Source organism: Poecilia mexicana, unplaced genomic scaffold (assembly GCF_051168715.1).
Source record: "Poecilia mexicana isolate PSO_F unplaced genomic scaffold, ASM5116871v1 scaffold_7, whole genome shotgun sequence".
In the NCBI taxonomy this organism is placed as follows: Eukaryota; Metazoa; Chordata; class Actinopteri; order Cyprinodontiformes; family Poeciliidae; genus Poecilia; species Poecilia mexicana.
The window spans coordinates 14,289,466-14,315,894 of record NW_028263376.1 but is presented as its reverse complement, the minus strand read 5'-3'; the positions used below and the strand labels follow the sequence as shown (position 1 = coordinate 14,315,894).

Here is a 26,429-nt window from a genome sequence, read left to right as displayed (position 1 = left end):
TCAGTGGGGTTTTATTCTAGTAAAATAAGAATAAAAAAGTAAAAAATAAATAAATAAAAAAAGAAAGAATTAATTACTTAATTAAAAAGCATGACATTTTGTTTTTGTGTCAAAAATAATTTTAAATTGTATTATGCTCTTTAAAAACAACTAAAATGCACTAAATCACATATACATGCTCTATGTTACTTTACACATACATACCTATATATTTATATAAAATGCTATATATATATATATATATATATATATATATATATGTCTTTTTAATCTATTGTAGGAGTATTGATTACTGTGGTAATATTTTGATGATCCTTTTGTTTTACGTTTGTCATCTTTGTAATGTTTACAGCGTGCTCTGGTTCTAAACGTCATTACGTATTCCCTGGTTGACCAATCAGCTCGCAGAAAGGCGTAAAACGGTCTAGCGCCGGGTAAAAGGGATTTGACAGTTGCAAGTCTTGAGCGGATCCCCGCACTTCGCTTCCTCAGTGGGGCCGGAGGAGCCATGGCGGCTGCTGCCTGCGGACAGCACGGGGCTCTGGTAGCAACCGCAGTCAGCGGCAAAAAGACGGTCACTTACCGGGAATACAACAGGAGGAACCGGGAGAACTCCCGCCGAAGACAAGCCGCTCTTTTGTTCCTGACCAACATCTCTCTCGACGGTCGGCCAGTCCGGAGTAATTCAGCGGAGGATGGAAGGAGCTACAACAAAGAACCCGAGTTTGATGGAGCAAACCCCGGCTCCGCAGCAGCGAGAGATCTCTCTGCGGATCCCCCTCACATGAACAGCCTGTCGGGGTCTGTCAGTTGTGGGGTCTTTTCTCCCGGGTCGAAGGCAGGTCTCACAGTACCGCCAATCCTGGTCCTTCCGTCCGATAACGGGTTTAACGATGTGGGGAGCACGGAGGTGCTGCTGGGATGCCGCCGAGGCTCGTTCCCCTCACCGGGGGACGGTAACCTGCTCTCCCCGTCTCCCTCCAACAACAGCCTGCTACCGTCTCCGCTGGGACCACGGAAGTCCTCCACGCTGCTGTCGGTCCAGAGCTGTAACTCTGTGTCCTCCGAACCTCGGCACAGGTGAGACAAACGGCGCTGCGGTGTTTTTTAAATATATATATTTAGCCGTAATTTCAGCGGCCAGTAACGGTTTAAACCAGTCCTTCATTCAGTCTAGTCAAACGGGATATATTCTGCGGGACCTTCACAGAAAGAAAAGACTCTGTTATGTTTGGAGATGTCATGTTGTAACCTGCCTTAAATCCCACTTTCTGTTCCCCTGCATTCTATCAAAAAATGCTGGAAAATGTGCATGGAGTAGTTTTTTTTTCAGAATAAGGTTTTAAGATGATTTTAAATTGAATCAGAACAACAACAACAAAAATCAAGCAGCTTGATTTTTGGGTTTTGCTCCTTTCAATTTCATTCATATCCTTTCACCTTTTATTTGGACGTTACAAACTTCAATTCACTGGTTTTGATATGTAGGTCAAAGTACTTAATAGTAGTGATCTGGAAGAAAATATACACCTGAAGTGTTAAACTAGGGGTGGACGATATTGACTTAAAGTTTTATCACAATTTAAACTTTTGTGCTACTATTGTGATAACGATAAAAGTGAATTTATTTATTGGATCTTTTTTAAGACGACTATATGGGTATTGCCTAATAGCCCCATAAACACAATTAATACTCTTGAAAAATTTTTCCATTTGTACCGTACTTCTTTAGGACAAGAGTCACATAAAGAAGTGTGATTTGCATCACAAAACTGTAAACAACTTTATTGTCAAATATATTGGTATTTATTAATGGTTTAATTGAAGAAATGGGAGAGAAAATGGTAAAACTGTCAATCCAAACAGTAAGGACAATTTTTTTTCTAAACATCATCGGTTGGAATGTTTTTCTCATTAGCAATTGATGCTATTGTGATAAATGATAAACAATGTCATAAATTCACCTAAATTTAATACTTCCTATTACTACTTTCTGCTGTAATTACAGCTGGAATGTTTGGGGGAGCTTGCTACATTAACGTCAGATTTGTGGGGTGTGTTCATCAACAGGGATATTGTTTGGGAACCTAACCTTTCCTTAAGCGTCTCCACAACTTCCTCCCTCACTAGTCTGCTGTGTTCCTTGGTCTTCGTGATGCTCTTACGCCTCTAAAACATCCTCTGAAGTCCATGTAAGGATAACTGGGTATAGACAACCGAAGTATGGATGATTTTATTTTGACGTTGGCAAGGCACTGAAAACAGGGTCAGCTGTAGAAGTGCGCTTGCTTTTGGTTTGGCAGACAGGAAGCGCAACCAGGATCGGTTGAAAGCCACTAACAGATGGCATGAAGTCAAACCGTTTATTGTGGTGAAGTATCTCTCAGTCAGTGATGCTCAAGTGTTTTTAATGTGCATCAATAGCTGCTTTTCTATTAACCATTAAATTGTGCAAACACGCCAATTTCGGGAAAAATTCACATTTTTTGATAAAAAGTTGGGTGGTTTTTCAGCCGTATCAAAATAACTGCACACTTCACTGGTTAATGTAATGATGTTTCTAACTAACATTCCTTCCAGTCATATAGAGTCAATACCGTCAGACGAAGAGGATAATTTTATTTCTGGTTGTTTCAGCTCTTTGATTCGATTTCCTCCATCAGTCCAGCTGGTTGCTTTAGAAGTGAATGAGTTGGAGAGATGCAGCCGCTCTCAAAGGGGGAATGAATGTTGTCAACTGTTCTGGCTTCCTGCTGGGTCCCAATTTAAACACACTTATCTCTCCACCTCCACGGTTCAATCTGCCTGCTTCCTGAACGAAGTCGCTGTCCATCAGATAGAAGTATCAGCCTTGCTCTGTTTTGCATCGGTCTGCACAGGGAGGCTGTGTGTGAAGTCCCGCCAGCGATTTTGCCAGCTGGCTCAACACTTTATTAGCCTGCTGACTGAACACACACTCTCTGACACGTGTGGCTGATGAACTTGCACGCCTGCATGTGGCCGGCGGGGCTGTTGGTGTGGATGCTCCAGGCTCTGATGCTGCTTAGATTCAGGGCTTGATCATCTGCATCTACTGGTTTATAGTCATGCAGTGGGTTAGAATGTGGCTAACTTTAAAGTTCAGGTTAGTGTTTTACCTATTTACATAAATGCTTCATTTTAATATATTTATGGTAGGGTTGAGAAATGATTAGGTGTACATATATGTACGTATTTGCTCTTTTATTTTTTAAGTGTGTATATGTTTAATATGAGAAACAAAGTCAAATTCCTTGTTTGTGTGCACAAACTCTGTCAATGAATCTGATTCAGTTTAAAATATTCCTTAGAAACAAGTAGGGTATTCAAGCGTACATGTACTTTATGCTAAAAATGAGGCAGTGTATAGTCCTTGAACGGGTTAGGATAGGCCTATGGGCTATACGAAACGTTCATTGCATTATGTGCCCAAAATCTTTCTTAGATAATGGGATGAATTTGGCCACGCCCCCTGAATCAACATTTACACTGGCATGTGAAAATGTCTGCAAACAGATGTATAAATACATTTTTGAAAAACATTAGTAGAGCCTTCTGCACAGCCAACAAGAGTGCAGGACGTAGTTCCTGAATAGTAAGTCAACAACAAAACACTTGTCTTTACCAGCAGCCATTGTACAGCGCATACCATGGTAAAACCAGCTGACCAAAGGTGCTGGAGCTAACGGCTCATTTTCAGACACCATAAAACATTAACTTATTTCCAAAAATGTGCTGGGGAAGTCATGATAAAAGTAGAACTTTTGTTTCTGTCTAAATATTTATTTTTTGATTCAAAGTTATTTAATTAAATTAATTAATTAATTTATTTTTACAGATTTTGGACAATGAAGAACTTCAGTTCTCAGTTGGAGACAAAATTCTCATTTTTTCCTCTACCATTTTGACAAAGCTGGACTTCATTCTGGAAATAGCTTACTATTGTGTTTACCTTTTTATATGCAAATGTGCCTTCCATTTTTTCAGTGAAGAAGACCTTGATTTCATAGATCCTCTTTGCATTTTAAATGCACTTCTTTAATAATTTAAGTAGATATTTGTAAATAATACCATTTTGTGACAAAGTATCACACTTGTCATGGCAACATGAGTGTGTGCTATATTGCCTAAAAAGATTGCTGGAGTGCAGGATATTATATTTCAAAAGCCATGCTGTAATGCTCTGCAATGCATGTAATATATAAACAGTGACCAAACCTGATATGTATTTTAGTAACTGAGGTAAGCATTAAAGGATTTGCAGAGACATTACCATAATGGAAAAATACTAAAGATAAAAAGATAATGTGGATTTTAGCCATTTACAAACGTTAAGTTCTGTTTAAAACAGATTTTACAAATTATATCGGAGATGAGATATTTCTGTAAATGTCTTTGTAAACATCCTTCATCATGAATCCTGATTAGCTGAACTGTGCTTTAACATGGTGCTGATTGGTGAAAAGTCTGTTTCACAACGATGAGATGTTGATTGAATATTTCTGTCAGTTTGTGGTTTCTCTTTTAAAACCTTCTGATGCTTTGCTGTAATTGGCCTCCAGAAGAATTTGCCCTCCGGCGTTGGTAAGATTTTTCTCCTGTCTGAGTGAGACGCTTTGCAGATAAGACTCTGTTTAGGATGTCCGGTCATGTTCTCAGTAACAACTCTGTGCTAACTTTGCAGAATTATTCCAGCTCAGGGTCTGGAGCATTTAGCTGCAACGTGAACAGTGAGTCTGTGTTCCCATGATGCATTTTGTTCTTTTACTTTAACCAGCTGAAAGATTATTCAGAAAATGGCATAAAAGCCTAACCCAATAGGACTTGTATATTTTTGCGTTGATGGAATATTTACATGAACTTTAATCCAATTTGTATTCTCTATAAACAGTTTGCATATTATCTAAAGTGACTTTAATTCAGTTATTATATAATTTTGCATCCGAATCGTGTCCTGCGGGAAAGGCCCTTTGCCTTCTGTCGCTGCATGTTTGCATATATCATGGATTACATTCAGACATAAAGCACAGAGTTTTAAAGGTTATATTGGGTTCTTTAGAACTGAAATACTTAATATCAAAGTAAACAAATGCATCCTGTCAACCCAGTGGACAAAAATAAAAGGTCATTATTCAGAAATGTATGATCAGAAAAGAGGGACGTTTTTGCAAAGATGTCAACATTATTATGCGTTACAGTATAATAGCAACTACGCCCAACACAAGACGAACTGAATACCAGGGATCTATTCTGATTTTTATAATTTGTAGAAGTTTTGATGAGTTTGATCAAATGTAAAGCTGCATCCTGAGCATAAGCATAAGCTTGTCAGTTACAAAGCAATGGAGAATGAATTTACAAGTCCAAATGGAAAAATTCTCTCTCTTTTCATAAAGTGAAACTCATATTTTAGAGATTCCTCACACTCATTTATTTTTGGTGCAATATTAATTTATTTTTGCTTTGACGTGTGTGTCACACGAGTTTTCCTCGTTCTCTAAACAGTCAGTCTGGCTCAGTAAGAGACACAATCATAGGGAAGACCGCTGACTGGACGGATGTCCAGAAGACAGACATTGACAGGGGAAGCCAAAACAGGTCAGTGCTGAAGAATCTGGGAGTAAAAAGACTGCTATATCATCCATTTTCATAGAAAGTTGAGTGGAAGGATAAAGTGGGCACTAGCCTCAGCACCACCCTTGGGAGGATTCTCAAGTAAAATCCATTCTTTATTCATTCCATAATTTATCGGCTAGCTATGTGGTGGTTGGAAGCAGCCAAAAGTCTCACCTTGCTACCTATAAATCCATGTTTTACATCTGAGGATTAACCTACACCACAGAAATGTGACAGTCAAAATGTCTGCAGACAGTTTGCAATAGCCCGCTAACTTTCCTCCTCCTAAGTTCCTCCACAGTTGGTGCTTTTTGAACATGAGGTTTGGCTCTAATAATGGTTAAAGAGGAGGAAGTTATAAATGATCATTCATTTAGCTCTGACACTAAGAAGAAAAAGATTACTCCCTCTCAGCTTCTTCTTGTGCCTAAAAATGCAACAGAAAAGTTTGCAAACAATGTTTAGTTATTTGAAAAACTTTATGCTCACAAACAACACCCCACAGTCACTTCAGTGGTGTAACCACTGACTATTGAGAGTTGATCTGTTGTCACCATCTTCATCCTCCAGCCTCTGGAGTTAGATTTCTACTTGTTTCTTAATCCTGAGATGAGAAGTGTTTTCAACAGATTGACGTTTTTGGTGAAGATTTCTTCACCTTTGTGCTTTCATCACTGTTGCCCAGTTTGGACCGAGCTCAGCCTATTTGTTTCTGTTGTGCCACAGATGCTTCTCATTCCTGAGAGAAAGTAGATTTTGTTTGTCAAGGAAACAGTATTTTCCTGTTTTCAGTCTGTTGTTCCAGACAGCATGTTATCAGAAACCTGAAGGCTCTTCTTGTGTCAGAAATGGTTTTAAATTTTCTGCTTTCAGATTCAAAGGATTAATTACCAGTCATTTTGTGTCTCACGCTTTCAAAATCTTTAGTTTCTCTAAAATATGATCATATTTCCCTTTAAATGAGCTGTGTTGTGGTTATTGGGGAAACAAATAAAGTATTGGACTGTTTTGAACTGTAAAGGTCTTGATCTAAATGAGTAACGACATCCAGTCAGGCCTGAACGGTTCAGTGTCCTCAGAGTCGGTGAAGTAAACCTGACTCTGCACGATGAAACAAGCTGGTTTCTCCATGAAACTGATGATTTGGTGTTTCCCCTGATGACCTCAGACAGTGAAGTCATAATTGGCTAATATGTAACATTGCGAGGAGGCGGTTAGTGTAGCAAATGACTACCACCACAAAAGGGGAAATAAAAAGAGCAAGCACTGTGGATGGTGAGAATGACGCAGTGTAACGGCCTAAATAGAGGAATTGATTACATAATTTTTAATCAGATAATTACTAGTAATCAGATAGTTTATTTTAATAACTTTTACATCACATATATTCACCATAACCATATGTGGAAGAAGACTGGGACGCTATTTGATTAATAATAACTTGGAATCATTGTATAATGGAATGGACGTGATAAATACGCAACTATTTATTTCTAGCATTAAGTCATCCTTACCCTTATTTTTATGTTTTAGTCAAATTAGTAACATTGAGTTTTAGTTTGCTCCACATTTTCTTCATTAAAATTAACATGTCTGACACCTGAGGATGTTTATATTATAATATCCTGATATAACCTTCTAGAGGAAGTCAGCCTCATGATGCAAGCATCCAGTTTTAGTCAGCATAACTAAATAAGAGGTGAAAGTGCCCAGACCATTTTAAACAACTTTTTGATTACTAAGGAAAAAACACTGACACAGCGACAAACAGGAGAAAAATGTTTTTTAAGCACTAAGAAAATATCGCCACAGTAATTGGGGATAGTTTGCATTCATTTTGTTTCATAACCATTTGTACTTCATGGTCTGGAATATTTGTCAGATATGAACTTATCTAAAAAAAAAAAGTTTTTCTTAAGGAATTTGGGCCACATTTGATCAGCTTTTGCTCAAAAACCAAAACTGATCCAATCAGAGCTGAAGGTATTTTATTATTAAAAAACAGAGATGAATTAAGAGTTTTTAATCTTAATACCTTTTACTGTAATTGTAAGACTTGAAAAAGGTCATTTTTCGCTAGAATTTGTGGCATTAGAACAAGATAAAAATCTAAAATTAAGTTCTTGTCATTACAGATTCTTTAAATTTAGGTTGGTGAAACTTTTACATGGGGATTCTTAGATTTTTTATCTTTGAGATACGGTTAAGGTCCTGTAAATCTTACTAGTTGGATGTACAGCTACATCTCCCTCCCTGTCTTTTTAATCAGTCTTGGCAGAATCCAAATTGACTACTTTTATAAACTAATTCCTTGTATGTTTCTAACAGAATACATTTTAAATAATTATATAATGTGTTCATTTTTAAAGTGCAAAGTGTTACACAATCCATACTCAATCAAAGGTGACTAATGGCCTGAGTTCTCATCCTGTCATTCAGATGCATTTGTTGCTGGTAGTGGTGAATTATTGGATTAAACACTGGACACGCCTTCACTGAAAACACACATGTTTACTGTGTTCATTAGATAAAGGTAGGGTAGCTAGAAACTGACTGACATCATCTGTATGCCTCAGTGTGTGTTCCTGTTTGAAAACAGCCAAGCCTCATTTCTCTGGTTTCACACACAAGCACAGGCATGCTTTCTTTCTGAAACTTTCACTCCTTTCTTATACAGCTTTCACTCACATAACATACAGGTATACAGGTAACACCAGTTACATTAGGGATGATTAACCTATGTTAATGGCAATATATCATGCATCACTAAGTGAATTGCTAATACAGAGGACTTGCAGTATTGTCAAAGTTAGAGACCACCTCTGCTCACCAATTGCTAAAATCTGCCAAAGCTTGGGGCCCCTGTGAAAAGGTCACTAAGTGACTATTTGTTCAAACATCAAATATACCTAAATGTGCATTAATACACACAGAAGCTAACACTGCAGAAGCTAACATCCTTATTTCAGCCAATCAGCGACGAGAAAAATACATTTTAGCTCCTGGATTTACAAACGCCAGGCAATAGTGTGTCAAATAGCATCATGCCTTAGGATTTCAGCTTCTTCAGCTTCCTTTCTATCTCCAACTCCATTTTGTAACCTGGCAACACGACCCCAAGTTAGTCACTCCACTGTGCTGTGAACTTCTTGACTGTCTAGTTTGAAGATGTCAACAAAATCACATCATCTGCAAATGGGATAACAGATAAGAGCCTGGGGCTATTTCAGCAGTTTCTGCATGCACTCTGATAGCTTCAACTCAAGTAACCACTTTCATGTTGGAGTGCTTGGCCCAGAAAAAAATCACAAGTGATTTTCTTTTTGCCCTTTTTGGTGTTGGAGCTTAACACCAAGTCAAACATAGTTACTGAAATGACATATAATGGAAGCATCACATTAAACAGCAGACTGTGTTGTTGGCTTGATTGTGCTTAAATATAAAATGGCCCGGGAATGTTAATTCTAGAGTGCAAATTGCTCCTCTGTAGGACGCGCAGCCAACTTCGGGGGAAAATGAGGCCATGGCTTTTGGAAATGGAAAGTTGGTCGTTTGTCCAGAATGAGAGGCTGTGAGGAGAAACGTTACTGGAGCTTTACTGTATAAAATCTGATTTCATACCCCATTTGAAACAAATACCAATATGTTAAGGGCAGAATGTTGCTCCCAGCCTTGGAAGGGCTTTAACACAATGGGTAATCTGTGCTTTTCAGGGACGGATTAAAATGTCTGTGTTGTTTTAACTGGTGTGCTGCTTTGGTTTGGTGGAGGAAGAAATGGCTACCAGCTCATTAGAAAGCAGCAGTGATCATCTTTGGACGATTTGGACAGCAGCTGCACGTGTTTGGCATCATCTTCGGGGCTCAGCTTTTATTTTGACTTTACTTTTTCAGCTCTACTCCAGACTGGCAGCATGATGATGCAGGCTTCAGTGAAGAACATCTGTTTTATGTCTCTCTGGTTGTAAAAACTGAAGTTCTAAAAATATGTTTGGGCTGTCACGAACGGGGCATCAAAGCTGATATTTTTACAGTAAAAACGGAAAAGGGAGACGGAGGCAACAGAAAGCAGTGAAGAACTGAAAATGATTGTAACCTTGATAAGACAATTACGGCTTTTCTTAGACTTCCTGGATGATTCAATGTGTCCTTTGTTGTGCAGTGACAGCCCAACAGTCGCAGCTCAAAGATCTGAATTCAAGTTCTTCAGTTGGAAATTAAGCTATAATTTAACGATTTTATTATAAACATACACTGAGCAGAGTTTTACAAGGGTATAATGAGAAAACACAAGAATGTCATTCCTCCCACTTAAACAAAACATTATAAATCATTTATAAAAAGCTCTTTACTCTCATCGTGTCTTTTTGCTGCTTTATTTTAGGCTGTAAATCCATTAAAACCGCAGCTATTATTAGTGATAGTGCACAGTACATGCCTCAAACCGGGTAAAATCAGTCTGCGGCTCAATTCATCATCTCAGACCCAAAAACATGACCCCACTGTATCAGTGGATTTATATTTAGCTGAACCCATAATTATTCACACCCCTGGCAGATTTAGATCTTCAAAAGTTTTTTTAAACTATTGACTTTTGGCATCTTGTTTTATTGGAGTTATGAGCAAAATAGTTTCACGTAGTACTAAAAACTGTCCTTCCCTTTTCTGTTAAGCATTTCATTAAGATTTTAATTTAAAATTCCTGCATCACCTCATCAGTTTTACATGATTCACACAGACGGATGACAATAACGACATCGAAAGCAACTGATATTCATCTGAATTCATATTTTCTGCAGATTTCAGTATTATGGTGTGTTGAGTATTATTTCTGATGCTACAAGGAGCACATTTCCTAATTTTGCCTTCCTGTCTTCCCTTTGTCTTTTCAAAAATTTGCTTTAAAGTTCAGCTCAACCATGCAGAGTCTCATCATTCACTTTCTGACTTTTCTCATATGATATGACTTGTCAATTATTCAGCTCTTAACATGTTTTCTGTGAGTTTAAGTTAATTGACTCTGGATTTGTCATAATGAAAGATGTCTGAACCTCTTTAGAAATGTCAGATTTTTCTTCAAAAGTCTAACATTTTAAGATTATAGTGTTTCAGGTCTGAGGAAGAACTTAGCTTAAAAACGTTCAAGTTTTCCCCCAACACATCAATCACTGTTAACCAGAATTTGTACACATTTTTTTGTTAATAGCCAATCTTTTGTCAGCAACATTATTTTTGTGATTGGAAATTAAGACACAAATTTGATGAAATTATTCCCTTAGAAATGTACTGTTTTGTGTTTGTGTTTCAGATTGTTTTTAATCTGTATTCAGGGATTATCATCATCTTTGTACAGTAAAGGTCACTTCCTGTCGGGATGTTGGTCAACACAGAGTCACAAAGCTCTTCATGTGAACCACAGCCACCATCACCATCATGTCGAGCATCAGGGGAGTTATCCCACCGGATTTTTCCATTCCCACAGAGGGGAAGTTTCCACAACATCCCAGAGACGTGAAGCGGGCTGGTTCTCATGGAAGTGGGACGCTGGTCAGACTGTTGTGATAATGAGTCTGGAGATCTACGGCTCAGATACTGGGACGGATTTAGAATGACTGGGAGAGCACTGGTGTCTGTGATCTCACTGGGTGACAGAGCAACATTTGCTGTGAACCCACCACTCTGGCAGCTTGATGATAGGAATTGTGTTTGCAGATTGGTTTGTGCTTCATCCAATCTGATTCTTATTTGCGGCTGCCAGCAGTGAGTTAAATGCTGTCATTACTCTGAATATAACTGGCCACTATTCAGCAATTTTCTGAAAGTGATGGGTATTTATTTGAGCACAGGCTAAAATTAAATGACTGGATAAACACTACAGTCATTTAAGGTGAAATTAACTCTGAGACTTGGACAGTTTGGGATGTTATGACTGCAATAAATAGCATTATCATGATGACTATCATCATAATTATTGATTAGCAGCAAAAGCTGCTGATCTCTGAACATTCCCACACATCGGAAACATCCAGTAATGCTCCAAGATTTGCTGCCTGTTAGTTCCCATGAACATGTAATGCTGAGAATATTCCATCATGTGAATGAGGTTATGATGCTAAAGTTAGAAATTCTTAAAATGGATTATTTTGGTTAAATAGTGCTGAAAATATACAATCAGAGTGAATATTTTTACTGAAGATATTTTTATTTTTACCCTGTGGAGACCACTTGATCTACATTTCTGTGAACACTGGAGCTTAAAAATAATTCTGGTCATGTTCTGATCGGCCCACTTTAATCAAACTCAAGTTTATTTGCTTAGAAAGTCCGGTTCGTTTGGGGAGACGTGAACACGGAATTAAACTCTGATTCGGACCATAGCGGCGAACGCTAGTCCTCTACAAACCTATAGGTCTCGGTTCAGTTGAAATGAACTCTGGTGCATTTCGAATGTATATGTGGACGCCAAGCGGACCAGAAACCGCTCCAGAAGCAGGAGGGATGTAGTGCTAGTGGGAAAAATGGTTTTAGAGATTTTACAACCTCTAAAATCTGACACGACTCCATTTTTGTTTACGTTTAGTGAAGAAGAAAGTTGCTCTCAGAGGTTTTTGTGTCGTTTCCTTCAGTGGTTCTTGGTGCAGCGCCGCCACAGGTGACGGGATGAACAGGTTTTTCAAAGGGTTTGGTTTGTTTGACACAGTACAACGTGGAAAAGAACTAGCTGAAAATGTAACAAATTTCACAATTTTGTTTCCCAATCTACCAGACTATCTTGTGTGAAAATGCCCTAAAACTCTGTAAAAAAGGAAATGAAAACAAGGTAATCACACCCTTGACAGATAAGCCTTCTCTATAAAAGAGGGAACCAAACATGTTAAACTGGATGCTAATGGCGCTGCATGAGTCGGCTGGTGAAGCAGGATGTCTTCAGTTCCAGGTCTGATTCCATTTGCTGCATCTCTTCTCTTATCATCTTGCAGCTGATGCACATTCTTTAAATGATAAAGTTTAACTTGGTGCTGCTACATTGTGTGAGCGAGCTTAGTGATGAGGTCATGTCTGTTCTGCTGTTTCCAGCGCTGCTCGATAAGGCTGCTTGAAAAAACTGTTTCTGTTCCCTCGTCGTCCTTGGATCCTGTTTGCTTCCACCGAGGCTGTGTGCAATCAGAACCGTGACCCACTTCCTGTTCCCTTTTATATGAAGGACTCAAAATTAACAAAGCTTCTCCTGGTCCATTTACTGAGCATCTGGATCTAAACTGCCTGGTCTTTGGTTTCTGCTAAGAAACTGAAAACTACCAGTATAAAACCTATGAAAGAACCGAGGTTTGATGTCCACCTGTCCATCCATCCGTCCGTCTGTCTGTCCGTCCATCCATTCTTTCATTCATTCATCCAAAGCACCAATCCCAAATCATCCATCCATCTCTGGAAAATTATTAACTTTTGACATGAATATTGAGAACATTTTATATTTCACTGGGATGTAAATATTTATTTACCAATTTTTAAAACAGCCTGGTTCAAACCTGAGGTCAGTCATTTTGACTTTTGGTTCATATTACGTATGTGCCAAGTATGAACCTGTATAAGAACCATGAGCAGAAATGCAACCGTTTCACAATGTAAAACCAAAAGTATACCGTGATGGAATTGCTTTAAACCTAGTTTCCTGTCGGTCTCTCCAGCACGTCTCTTGTATCTCATTAAAAGTATTTAAACCATAGAAACAGTCAGCTGATTTTACTAGGGTAAAGTTGACAAAACTAACCACAAAAATGCTCTAAAAAGTGCAAAAAAAAAAGAGTCAGTTCATTATTAATCATCATTGGAATAGAAATATCTGGCTTCTGGCTGCTCTGACACAGGAATATCAGCACCATCCATAGAAAAAGCTGTAAAACTAAAACGTGATTTGACATCATTTTGTTATAAATTAATTTTATGAAGTGTGATGCTGCCATAAATGTTAAACTATTAAGTGGGTTTCCAGTGAGACAGAGTTTCCACATATTTCTCCCTGAGGAAGATGGATGTGCTGTAATAACATGTCTGGGAGGTGGAGTGACCAGCAGAGGGTAGAGCGTCACATTGAAGTCTGAAATCCAGCGTGTCTGATGAGAAACCTCTTAGTGCCCAGATGTTCTGGCTGAATAACAGACACACTCTCAATAAACATGTATTAGTGAGTCAGGCAGTGAGCAGCAGTGATAACAGTGATTTAAAGCCCATGTGCTGTGGAATCAGCAGGTCAGTCCCAGAAAAACAGCAACAGATGCTCCCTCTGTGTGTGTGTGTGTGTGTGTGTGTGTGTGTGTGTGTGTGTGTGTGTGTGTGTGTGTGTGTGTGTGTGTGTGTGTGTGTGTGTGTGTGTGTGTGTGTGTGTGTGTGTGTGTGTGTGTGTGTGTGTGTGTTCGCTCGCATATTCACAGTCATGTAACCATTGTGCTTCACTCTGGGGGCTTGTGGTTTTAAATCTGCTATTGCTGTGTGTGTTTATATCTGCATGTGTGTTAAAATGTTTCATTTAAAATGACCTGAGTCGTTTTTGGTCCTTCACAGAACCTGGAAGTGACATAATGATAAAAATAGAGCTGTTTTCAAAGGAGACTTACCAAAAGACCTGGGACAATAACGCATGTTGCTGGATTATAAATTGTTCCAATAATTATAGCGATAAATGATGTTGTTTTGAGACAGTTTTCAAGTAAAGTAGCGCTGGAAAAAATGAAGAGATTACTGCACTGAATCCCATGGAAAACCTCATGGTTATTCCACCAGTATTTATTTCTGAACTCTTCCTGAGTTAAAACACAAGTATTGATGTTTCTAAATGAATATGACCTTTTTTTCTTTGCAGTATTTGAGGTCTGAAAGCACTGCAAGCACTGCATCTTTTTTGTTACTTTGACCATTTCTTGTTTTCTGCAAATAAATAAAATTTTTGCTGGGAATTTTGGAGACATGTTGTCAATAGTTCGTAGGATAAAAGACCGATGTTCATTTTACTCAAACATGCAGCTATAAAAAGTAAAATCTGAGAAACTGACATTTTTAAATGGTCTTTTAATTCTTTCCTGAGGTATATATAGATAATTTTTACTCCCTCAGATCTGTAAGGTGTTGCTAAGCATGGAGACTGGGACATGTGGATAAAGCCTCAATCTCTTTACTTTCTTTACCTTTCATTAACAAGGCAGTTCAAAGTGGGTTAGATAATAAAAACACAACAATAAAGTAATTAAAACGTCATACAATAACCAACTGAGAAACTCACACGGTTAGTGATAAACACAAGAAGAAAACAGCAGACAACAAAGTTAAACGTTTTGCAGTTCCTCCATAATCTCAGAGTAATCCGCCATTGTTGTTGTTACATATGACGTGTTTGGGGTCGGAGGTCAGGTTAGCCGTTGGGCTAATGCATCAGCATTTCACATAAAATAATTTTTTCGCTATCCACATGAATGCATGAAAGGGAAATATTAACTGGAACATTTATTAAAAAAAAAAAAAAAAAACTAACTTTTGCCCTAAAATGCTGTTTCCATGAAGAAGCTTTGCAAAAATTGTTAAAAACTTTCCTGTTTTAGAAGAAAATGTTTCCGTAAGAACGAGGCCTTAACCTCAGCTTAGCTGACGCAAACGGCACCTGATGCCTCTTATATTTAAAAACCTTCAGTTTTACTCTTTTAATATGTTCGGTATTGTTTATTTTCATCTGTATTTTTACTTCTACTGATCTTTTACTTTTTGTTTTTGCTCATTTTGTTTGTAGTCTGTTAGTAGAGAGATGGCTGATATATCAACATTGCCATCAGTATCAGCTGATGTTAGTTATTTTCTTTTGGCACATTGGTTCTGGTACCAGAAATAACACTGGGCTGATATGTATAATTAATGTTTATGTCCGTCTTGTTACTGTTTGTGTTCATGTTGAAGGAGCGGAGGAGGCTGGTCGGAGGAGAGATGCAATGTTAGTTGTGTTATCAGTTTCATGGTGTTGAAAGGACAGGGAAATATAAATACTGATAAATGTCTGCTATCAATTATAATATTAATATCATGTACCAATATTTGCCCAAATTTTTATATCTATTGAAGATGACTGCTGTTTAAAGTGGAGACTCTTCTATGATTTAACATGCATTACATTTACCTGGGCAGGTAATTAACTTACTGCTTTCAAATATTATCCATTATCGTCATTAAATGACCATCGGATGAGAAAATCTATGCAGATATGAAAACATGTTCATTTTAAAATGATAAAAGAATCTTTTGCGATGACTGTTGTCATCAGTGTGTTAAAGAGCCGTGGAATAGAAACGCTTTGTATATTTTCTGAAATTTTGCATGCTTGCTGCACCCAAGTGCAGGTGTCATGTAGGCGAGACAAACTAATGCTGATGTCAGTGTTATGTAAGAGCTGTGATGTCATCGCGCTGAGCTCCTTGGCCTGCTTTCATGGTGAGGTCTGTCGTTTTTAAATCCATAAGGTCAACACAGCAACGCAACCTGACCTTCAGCACACACCAGCTCCGTTTCCACAGGTCAATATTTACTGCACTGTAATTGCTTCAAACATTGTTGTCAAATAAGATGGAGTCTTATAGTGCCTTTTGGTTGGATGTACAGATGATTTTTCTGAAGTACAAATAAGCTCCCCTCATTAATATTTATGTTTCTTCTGTCTGCAGAACTCGGAACCTCTCTGGTGGTTCTCCGAGACCTCGACAAGCAAAGAAGATCCACTTCATTAAAAACATGAAGCAGTACGACACCAGAGGCAGCAGGTGGGACACAGACAGAAACATATTATTGTTCTGCACCTTTAACCTATAGATTATAGAAATGCTGTGCAAAAACAAAGTCTGGTCCAGTTTTTCTGTATGTCACAGTTCACTTTTCTGTTCTTTGTTTGTCAGCATGTTTCTGTGACGCCGTATTAGGGCGAGTGTACATAGAAAAAAAGAGAAAATATCTGACAAAACACAGAAATTATTATATTAATCTCAGAAATTTTCTAGTAAAAATGTTTTAATTTATGAGTTTCAAAGTCAGAAATTTGCTAGAAGAAACTCAGAAATTTTGAGATTAATCTCAGAAATCTTCTACAAAAAATACAGAAATTTCTGAATTTCAAAGGCCTAAATTTACCAGAATAAAACTCAGACATTTTCAGATAATCACAAACATTTTCTAGAGAAAACAAGGCAATTTATGAGTTTTAAAGGTGAAGGAAAAAAATTGCTAAAAGAAACTCCAAAATTCTGAGATTAATTTCAGAATTTTTTTATTAAAAACTTGGAAATTTCTGAGTTTCAAATCTAAAGTTTACGAGAATAAACTCAGCCATTTTGAAATTAATCACATAAATCTTCTAGAAAATGTCTTGTTTCTAAAGTAAAAAACTTCGGCTTTTGGAACTCAGAAATTTCTACATTTTTTGGCATAAATTTACTCTTTTTTTTTTTATTTTAATAATGGCCCTGAAAGGCTTTCATATGTTTCTCCTTGTCCTTGATCAAGTTTGAAAGTATAAGTTTAATTTTAGCCAACATTGTTCCACTGCTGCAGCCAAGTGTAGATCCAGGTGTTGCAGCATGTTGAGCCTTCCTGTTCACACCGTTTGAAGTTACTGAAGAACAACAACAATAGAAAGGAAGGTCAGGCCAGCTGGCTGGCACTCCAGCTCTCTAAATATCTGTGCAGCTTAAACAGAAGTGACACGAAGGCTGCAACAAACACCAGTAGGAAGCATTTTGGCGTGCATGCACAAGTGTTATTGTCAGGACTAATCACTCACTGCTACTCCAAAGAAAATTATGTTGAAACGGCAGAAATCCAGATCTGCTCTGGGACATCTGGCGTTTGTTTTTAACCCGCTGAGCTCCACATTCCCAGCAGTGAGTCACTGTTGTCCATTGACAGTGGACTGGCACTTGGAAAACCTGTGAAGCATTTATGGAAATATACAGATGCAAGATTTAGCAGTTAACCTGTTAGAAAATCTTAGTTATTATGTCTCAAATCTAAAAATGAATCTTGATGTTCAGAGTGCAGAGTACATGCCTTAAGGCTTTTATTGTGAAGGTGTGAAGGTGTAAATTAGACGCTTGTCAAACAGCTTCAGGCTCATGTTCTTGTTTTCCTGTCATGCTGAGTATAAGCAAGCTGTGGGATAATCTACGCTGCTACTAGACATACAGACCAGACCATCCTGAACATCAAAACACTCTGAGAAAAACTACCTGATAGGCTACCAGACGCTACAGGAGGCAGAACAGTCGAGTCATTTCCTGTCTCTGCATGGAGAGAGGACAAAAATATCTTAAAAAGCTTTTAGCTTTGCAGCTCAGGTTGAAATATTTTTGTGTCTGAGATGGTGTGTTTAAGAAACATTAACAAAATTATTTGAAAGGGTTGTAATGAAATGCATAATGCCCCTAACTGACAAACTAAGAGCACTGGTCCATGCTTTAAAAGCACTTTAGAACCTGAACTGTTCTGCATATGGTGCAGGTCTAATTATTTGGTAGTGATGCCAAGAAAAAGCCTTTTCTGTGTCATTTTTTAAAATTTCCATTGACTTTAAATGGAATTTGATAAGACAAATGTTGAGTTTTCATCAACAAACATTAAAGGTGTGTTTGGAAATAAATATTTCCACTGTTAACCTCCTCTTGTAAGAACAAGGAAACCTCTAGAGCGTAAATAAAAATGTGGCAAAAAATGAAAACAAGTTGTCTATGGGTCAGGAGATAATTTCCTGGTGTGCATTTGCATTATAAAATATCTATGCTCAAATAAAGGTTGCATTTTCTTAAATTTTCACTGACATAGACAATAGAAGGAAGCGTGGCACTGCTGGGGAAGCCTGGACTTTGTCAATCTGAAGTGTTGACTTCTATTCTCGTCCTTCCTGCAGAGAGCATGAATTAAACCTGGGCATCAAGAGAGCTGAGGACAATTTATCAGAGTGAGAAATGATTGTTGTAAAAACAGGTCCAGCTGGGAGCGTTGAGACGTGTTTGTAGTTCAGCCAAGATTATTATCATTAACTGGAATTAAACATCATAACGATAAATCAGAATTCTTATAGGAAATTTATCACGATAAATGATAAACATTACGATAAATTCCCAGCCCTTCATAAAACTTTTGCCTTAACTGAGGTTCAAAACTTCCTTAAATAAATGAATATTTATCTCAAATGTTTTGAACAGAAGGAAAAGCGTTAATAAACCTACACCAGTCAACAAAAACATTTCATTTGTAACAAAAGTTTGTTTCCCTCTGGTGTTTTCAGAGTCTGGTTGCTCTTTGATTGCTCCCTCCTTCGGCTCGTTCTCAGACATGATGCAGAAATTCAGTCTGACAAACGGAAAACCCCCGTTAGTCTTTATTGTGCTTCTCTTTAACCTTTAGTGAGTTACAGAATGTTTAGCTGGAGCCAGAATAAAGACAAGCTCAGCAGAATGCTGTGCTGAATTGAGAGATCAGTTCCTTCTGTTTCTTCTTGATCTGATTTTATGTTATGAGCTAAAAAATAAATTCCTTCATTAAATCTCAGTTTTTGCTGCAATTCAATTTTTCGGTTTCCTCCAACTTGATTTATTGCCACCGTGGTTCCTGTTGCTGCACATCAGCTTGTTTTTTAAACAATTCAAAAAAATAAAGCAATATTTTCTGATAGATCTGTGTAATTTACTCTTTAGCTTTTTTTATTTCTGTTTTAATGTTCATTCAGACTGGTTCATAAAAACACACAACTATTTTTAATGGAGTTTAAAATTAAACGTCTGCGAATAAATAAATAACGTGTACTTCAGGGGTGTCCAAAGTGCGGCCTTCTGAAGGATTTTGTGTGGCCCAAGGCCCCAACGCAAGTTTAGATGGTTCATGCAGATGTACGCTTTTTTATCTAGAGAAACATTTTTTCTTTTTACAGATAAATAACATCTTCTTAAAAACAATAAGGTAAAAATTTCTGCAATCTTTTTAGTTTTTGAGGAACTAGAATCTCAAGCATCGACCTTCTTTTACTCAACGCTAATCATTCAGCCCACAAAAGAAAATAATCAACCTTAAAAAAATTAGAAACTGTGTGCCTGTTTTATGATAACGCAACTGTGCAAATCCTTTTTTACATTTTTTTTTCTCTACAATTATTTAATAAAAAAAAGAAAGAAAAAGGCCCAACGAGTTTGGTTTTTGCAGATTGAAAGTTTCAATTTACCGATTTTGGCCCAAAAAGTTTAGATAACACTGGTGTACTTGTTAGTTACAAACAAATAAATGCAACTGAACAGGTTTAGAAGTATAAAACAGCTTCCATGCTACAGCATCTTTGCTGAACCCAAAACGTTGTCTGATGATTGATAAATGTTTTGGGGAATGATCTGCTCCTCGTCCTTTTCGACCAGCTCTGCATTTGAAATTTCCTCCATTTTCTCAACCTCACCATCTTTTTCACTTCTTTTTACAAACTGGATGAGGGTTTTAAAACACCCAGAATACCGACATGAGCAAAATGACGTCGATCTTTGCCATACATTTTGGTGTTAAGTTTTGGTTTATCGCCCATTCCTGCGTGTTCATTTTGAGCCTCCAGATCTCCAGTTCAGATTTGGAGGTCTGTTATGAAGATAGTTATGTAATAATGCCACTGAATGTTATGAAATGTGTCCTAACAGCTCGGTGAACTTGGGGTCTCCCCAGCTGGGTTCTGACTTCAGCAGCCATGTTGTGATTGGTCCGCTGTTTCCTCTCCTCTGCCTGGTCACTTCCTGTTCTTGACTTTCCCACTGATCATCAGAGACAAGCTGGGCGACCGTGTCGAAGGTCCGCTTTGAGATAAAAAAAGCCTATCTGAAAACAAAGCGTCTTTTATTTTTTCATTAATCCCTCATCCATAGAGCCAATGTCAGCGCTAATCTCATAAAGCCATGCATGTCATATTAGCCAAGGTTTCCTTTAAATCTCTGTTTAATTTGTGAATATTGTTAAATCCAGTTTATGTAACCACTTCAGCAGATTTGCTGCTCTCTCTGCCAGCGTTCTGATTAACTTCAGAGCTGATCTGGCTGCGTTTTAGCGTAGCATCTGCTTCGTTTTAGCAGTTTTAAAACAGGCTGCTTGTAATTTCGTGGACATCCTCATCGTTTTGCGTCACTCCGACACTGGCCTCTGTTTCAGAGAAACACAAGGTCAGTAAATATGAAGTTGCCCGAAGGCTTCATATTGAAAACAGATTAGCATGTGTTTTGTGTTTTCACACACTTGTCTTAATTGTGAGCCTGAGTGTTGGAGTGTAAACATGTTTCTCCAGAGCGGCGCTCCTCGGGGGTTTGACCTCTGGAGGAGATGCTTTAAAAACACACACACACACACACACACACACACACACACACACACACACACACACACACACACACACACACACACACACACACATGTTTGTTTTGCTATCTTTGTGGGGACTTTCCATTGACTTCCATTCATTTCTACTAATTTCTACAGCCTAAACCTTACCTTTACCCTTTTCCTAACCCTAACCATCACATACCTGACCCTAACCCTAACCAAAACTCAATTCATACCTTAGCCCTAACTCTGACCCCTGACCCAAAAACAGGGTTTCCCCTTGTGGGGACCAGGCTCAGGTCCCCACGAGGAGCGATTGGTCCCCACAACGTAGCATATGTCAGGAAAATCGTCCCCACAAGGTATTACAAACAAACGCACACACACACACACACACACACACACACACACACACACACACACACACTCTCTCACGCTCCAGACGGAGCACTGATGAGATGTCACAGTTAACATATCGAAGGCAAAGATGCAAGGAAAGCAAAAACCACACAAACTGAATTGATTTTTAAGTAAGGGTGAGCATTTATCATATCATTGATCATTTGTTGTGATCAATTTCTTATAATTAGAATTTTAATTTCTCGTTCTCATGATAAAGCTCAATGAATAATGTTTGAAGCCTCCCAAAACTGACTGGATTGTTCGTTTTACTCTTTTCTCCATTGGCTTTTCAAAAAATGTATCACTAAATATCGGTACATTTGAAAATATTTGTGCAGTAAAGTGATAAAAATCACATTTCTTTATGTGACTGGTGTCTTAAAGAAAAATCAGAATGTTTTTCAAGAGCAGTGTGGGGTTGTGGGGTTGTGGTTGCTGCGTCATGCAGTCACAACCATACAATCACCAAAAAAATAAGTAATAAAAAGTTCTTATCAATGCTTTTATTATTATCACAGTGGTGCCACAAAATATTTTGATAAAATGTTATGTTCATATCGCCCACCCCTATTTTTAAGACTTTCACCTGATGCCAAACACCCAACTTTATCACACAGCTCAGTTCTCCAAGTAAATTATAGTCAATCTTTGACGTTGTGGATGAAAATGCATGATGTCCTGGCTCTGCAAGAAAAATAAACTCATTAGGTAGCTGAAATTAACAATTCAAAACAAAAACCAGGCCATGCTCAGGATTTTTGCTCATTAATTTACATGGTTGACAGTCCTGCTGAATGAAGGAGAAGCACACACCTCCAGGCTGCGTGGATAGGCTGGTTGCTGGGAGACCGAACCATGTTGGGTCTTTCAGCTCCTGTTTTAATGCAGAATGTGATTTTTTTTTTCTACATCATTATGAAGCCCTGATGTCGTGTTCAGCAATGGGGTCAAATTGAAGGAGAAAGAATGAGGCACCAGGGTGTCTAATTTTATTTCATTTTATATAATTTGGAACTCAATTTATAAAGAAACAGCTTCAACCTTCAGGATATCAATCTAATCAGCTGAAAGTGCTTTATGAAAGGCAGATTTTCAGATGAATATATCTGAAAGCAATCTCTAGTTTATATAGAAACATCTTCGCCTCCCTGTCCTGACAGTTTATCCTCTTCAACATTAAGGCTAAAACTGATGGAGGAGGTGCAGAAACTTCCCTTGTTTCCCCAAAAAACACATATTTATTCGGAAAGTTAGGCTGTGAGGAGACTCTTTAGCACAGGTATTAAACAACTTTAAAATGATATTATGATGCTAACAAAGTACAGCTGCAATGTGCCAGACAATATGATGAACCTGTGAAACGTTCTAGTGCTGGAGAAAGGTTGACGCTTTGTGAAGGAGACCTAAAAACTATCAGAAGTGAGGATAAACTGGGATAATATTAAAATATCCAGAAGAGTTCTATATTTGTGTGGAACAAAAAAGAAACACAATTTGACCCAAAGGATTCCCCCTTTCTTTGGTTCAGAAAATATTAAAATGACCAGATTCAAGGTATCAAACATATTTACCATCCTCCTAATAAACTAATAATGGGTTTTAATTAATAATTTGATGTAATAGCCAATAACGACAATTGGGATATGTTTACATTTTTAGGATACACTAATTTTTGTTCTTAAATTGCCCCATATTAAACAATGTTTTGTTTATTGCTTGCTCTGCTGTAATTTTTCGGACTAGTTGCCACATTTCTCTTCATAATATTAAAATATTACATTACCCAAGTGTTGCATGGTTGCAGAATTACTAGCATGGATAGATAAATGAATTTACCATGAAAATATGTCCAGAAATTAAGTGAAATAATAAATAAACTATTTCGGTTTTCAGATGCTTCATGGTGTTTGCCGAGAGCTTCTTATCTCAGCTGTTTGAGTCACAGCTGTGCTTCAGAGTTGATTGTCTGCGTGTGTTTTTGTGAGATAACGACGGCCGCTGCTCCCCTGAGATCCTGCAGCCCAGCCGAGCCTCGGTTCTGCTCTTATAAATGGAACCAAGCGGACAGATGTTAACCGGTTTGGGTTTGGACTGTTTTGCATTTCAGGATTGTGCTCATCTGTGCGAAGAGGTCTCTGTGTGCTGCCTTCTCCATCCTGCCGTACGGAGAGAGCTTCTACCTGAGGTAATCAACACACTTCATTCAGAATCAATCTCAGCAGATTGAAGGACTTGGGACGGGGACAAAGGGTTCAAGAAGAGAAAGAAAGCCGGCCACAGGAGGAGATAAACTGGAAGATGTCATTTCCTACTTTAAGACAAAGGAAAATGAGAGAGGCAGCAGTTTGGAAAGCTGACATGAAGCCATCAGGGTTAACCTTGGATGTCCCTGATGACTGACGCAAACACGGCGACATAGTCACACATAAACATCCTCAAAGATACCACTTAGTTCTCATACAGACGCTGAGATACAAACGCAGAGGAGGTGTTAAGTAAACTTCATTCTGATCTTTATACACTTGGTTTCTGGTTGATATCTTTTTGCACGCCATCACGTCTCGTTGGTGTGATGCTGCAGAACAGCAGGAAAACAACCTGATAATTATCATAGCCTTACTACTGCCCACACACACACAGATGCATTACGTGGGAATGGTTTGAACACACACACGGTGGTTGAGGCAGATGTGACGCCTTCGGGTTTTTTTTTTTCTGTTTCACCCGCAGAGGAAATGAGCTCAGACCTCACATTTTATCAAGTAGATGCGGCTGTGATCTGGAACTGGAAGGATTCAGCGCCGTGGTTTCTGTGACCTTTCAGGCACAGACATGTCCCACTTTTGTTTTTAGATGCTCTAATGTGTATTTACATTTCCTAGCTCGTTGACTTGAATCTTACAAACTCTAACTTTATGTTTCTCAGTTGCTTGCAGAATGAGTCATGTGCCTTGAAGTTTTTCACTTTTACTAATGACGAACTGAAATTGGATGTGGTAGACCTACAAAGATGCATCAAACATTGGTCATGGTTTTCAAAATGGCTTTGAGATATATATATATATATATATATATAACCTTCTGAGTGCTGCAAGTCATTTGGGGTTTGTCTCCACCAGCTAGATGCTATAAAATTGTCACGTATTTGTCACTCAAACTGAATCAGTCACATTGGGTGGAAAATGAATGCGAATATACATGTTTACGTCTTGGAACCCGATCTCCTAAAGGTCTCTGCATATATAAACAAAATCTACAGGCAAAACGATGCAAACTGAGGAGAATCGATAAATTTAATGTGTAAATCCTGTTGTCTGTCTTCATGAATATGCAAAACAAAACATTTGCACACAGAGGTATCTGCAGTCAGCAGCAGGAATAGATACAATTGGCGTGAGAGACGCACATTTTTGCTTTGAGTGGATCTTCCGTACAAATCAGAAGTGTTTATCTCAGGGTTTCCACCAGTGTTTTATAAGCCTGGCGGGCCACCAGGCTTTACTTGCCCCCAACCACAAGACTAAGCGTTGTTTGTTTGTCTTAATTACTTTTTACAGTCAGAATCAGAATGCTTTTTACTGTTCATTTCATTTCAGAAGACAATAAACAGACAAAATATAACCATTTAAGACACCAGTAACAGTGATAGCAAAGAGTTAAGGTAGATTTATATACATCAGTAATCTTTAGCAGACAATATTCAAAAATATTATGGCATTTGATCGACCTACAGGAAGACTAGTTTTATTTTACTGTATTTTCTTCCAAATTTCCTTAACTTAATATTTTTAATATAAAAAGACGATGGGGGAAATGGTGAACTGCCCACATGCCCCTATCACCAGGCTTATCTAGATTTCTGGCGGAAATCCTGGATCTTATACACAAAGTATTTACAGAAAAAAAGAAAATCAAAAGTCAAATTTTCATTAGAAATTTGAGTCTGTATATACAGGAACTCTGTTATGCTGTCGGCTGCATTTGTTTCAGTTCCCTGCCTCTTTTTGTGCTTAGTGACCCCACGTTAAACCACCCCAGGAGGAGACACTCCTCTGGGAACATTTCCACCACCCTGGAGATGCTGCCGGGACTCGAGGGTTTCCAGCTGGACTCTTATGGGAGGGTAAGTCTCTCCTCTCTTCTTTTCCAAGTCCTCTGTCTTCAGATCCATTCATCTACTTTCTTGCCCCGTCAGTCGGTGTCCTACGCCCAGTTCCTGTATCCCACCAATGCTCTGGTGAGGTGCAAGCCGTCGTCAGCCAGCGACCTGACGCTGCAGATCCCCATGTCCAGGAGCACACACAGCATCCCGGGCAGGAGCCACCCGCCCAGCCGCCTGAGCAGCACCGTGGGACTGGATCTGGGTAACGAACGCACACAACAATGCAAATGTAATGCAAAAATAAGTTATTAGGAACAAATCCTGAAACATCATCAGTGATTTTTGTGATCCAAACATTTTATTTGGATGAAACTAAGTTAATGATTAAAATTCTTAAGAGCAAATTAACACATAAAAACTATTATTTTATATTAACTTTGACTTTCAGTGATGCGATGTTATTGATTAATTTTTACAAATTCACTTTCAATACTTTTACTATTTTAAATATTCCTTAAATATTTTTCTTTTGTTTTTGACTCAGCTTGAGGTGTTGGCTTTAATCTTAATAACAAAATTTATTTTGTTTTATGTCTGTTTTATTTGTTTTAGTTTACAGCCAACGGTGTTGTTTTAAAGTATAAATCAAACTGTAGCTTTTGGTATTAATGAAACAAAAGGATGAAGTTTTCCAGATGTTATTTTGTCCCATTATTTCAGCAGAGCAGGTCTTAAGGTAATTTTCTTTATTCATTTTTTTACCTTCAGTCCAGCAGAAAAAAAAATCTGCACACATTTTACACAACCTTTTTAAAAAAGTCTACTTTGGTTAGGTGGTGGTTTTTTATTGTCTTTCTGCAAAATGCATGGAAGGATTTGGTGCAGCGTATGCTTCTCCAGTTTATCTGCATTAATGCTGGAAC

The 26,429-nt window shown here is 38.1% G+C and overlaps 1 protein-coding gene across 1 annotated transcript in view; it reads left to right on the top strand.

The window, feature by feature from the left end:
- The first annotated feature begins 471 nt into the window (after positions 1 to 471).
- The window catches only part of LOC106932460 (CDK5 and ABL1 enzyme substrate 2-like), a 39,607-nt gene continuing 13,649 nt past the window's right edge, over positions 472 to 26,429 (top strand). Inside the window, exons 1-5 of the mRNA XM_015011182.2 lie at positions 472 to 1,080; positions 16,334 to 16,429; positions 23,512 to 23,589; positions 25,419 to 25,527; positions 25,600 to 25,768. Of these exons, the coding sequence (XP_014866668.2) occupies positions 509 to 1,080; positions 16,334 to 16,429; positions 23,512 to 23,589; positions 25,419 to 25,527; positions 25,600 to 25,768 (1,024 nt within the window). The 5' untranslated portion in view covers positions 472 to 508. The remainder of the gene's footprint in view (positions 1,081 to 16,333; positions 16,430 to 23,511; positions 23,590 to 25,418; positions 25,528 to 25,599; positions 25,769 to 26,429) is intronic.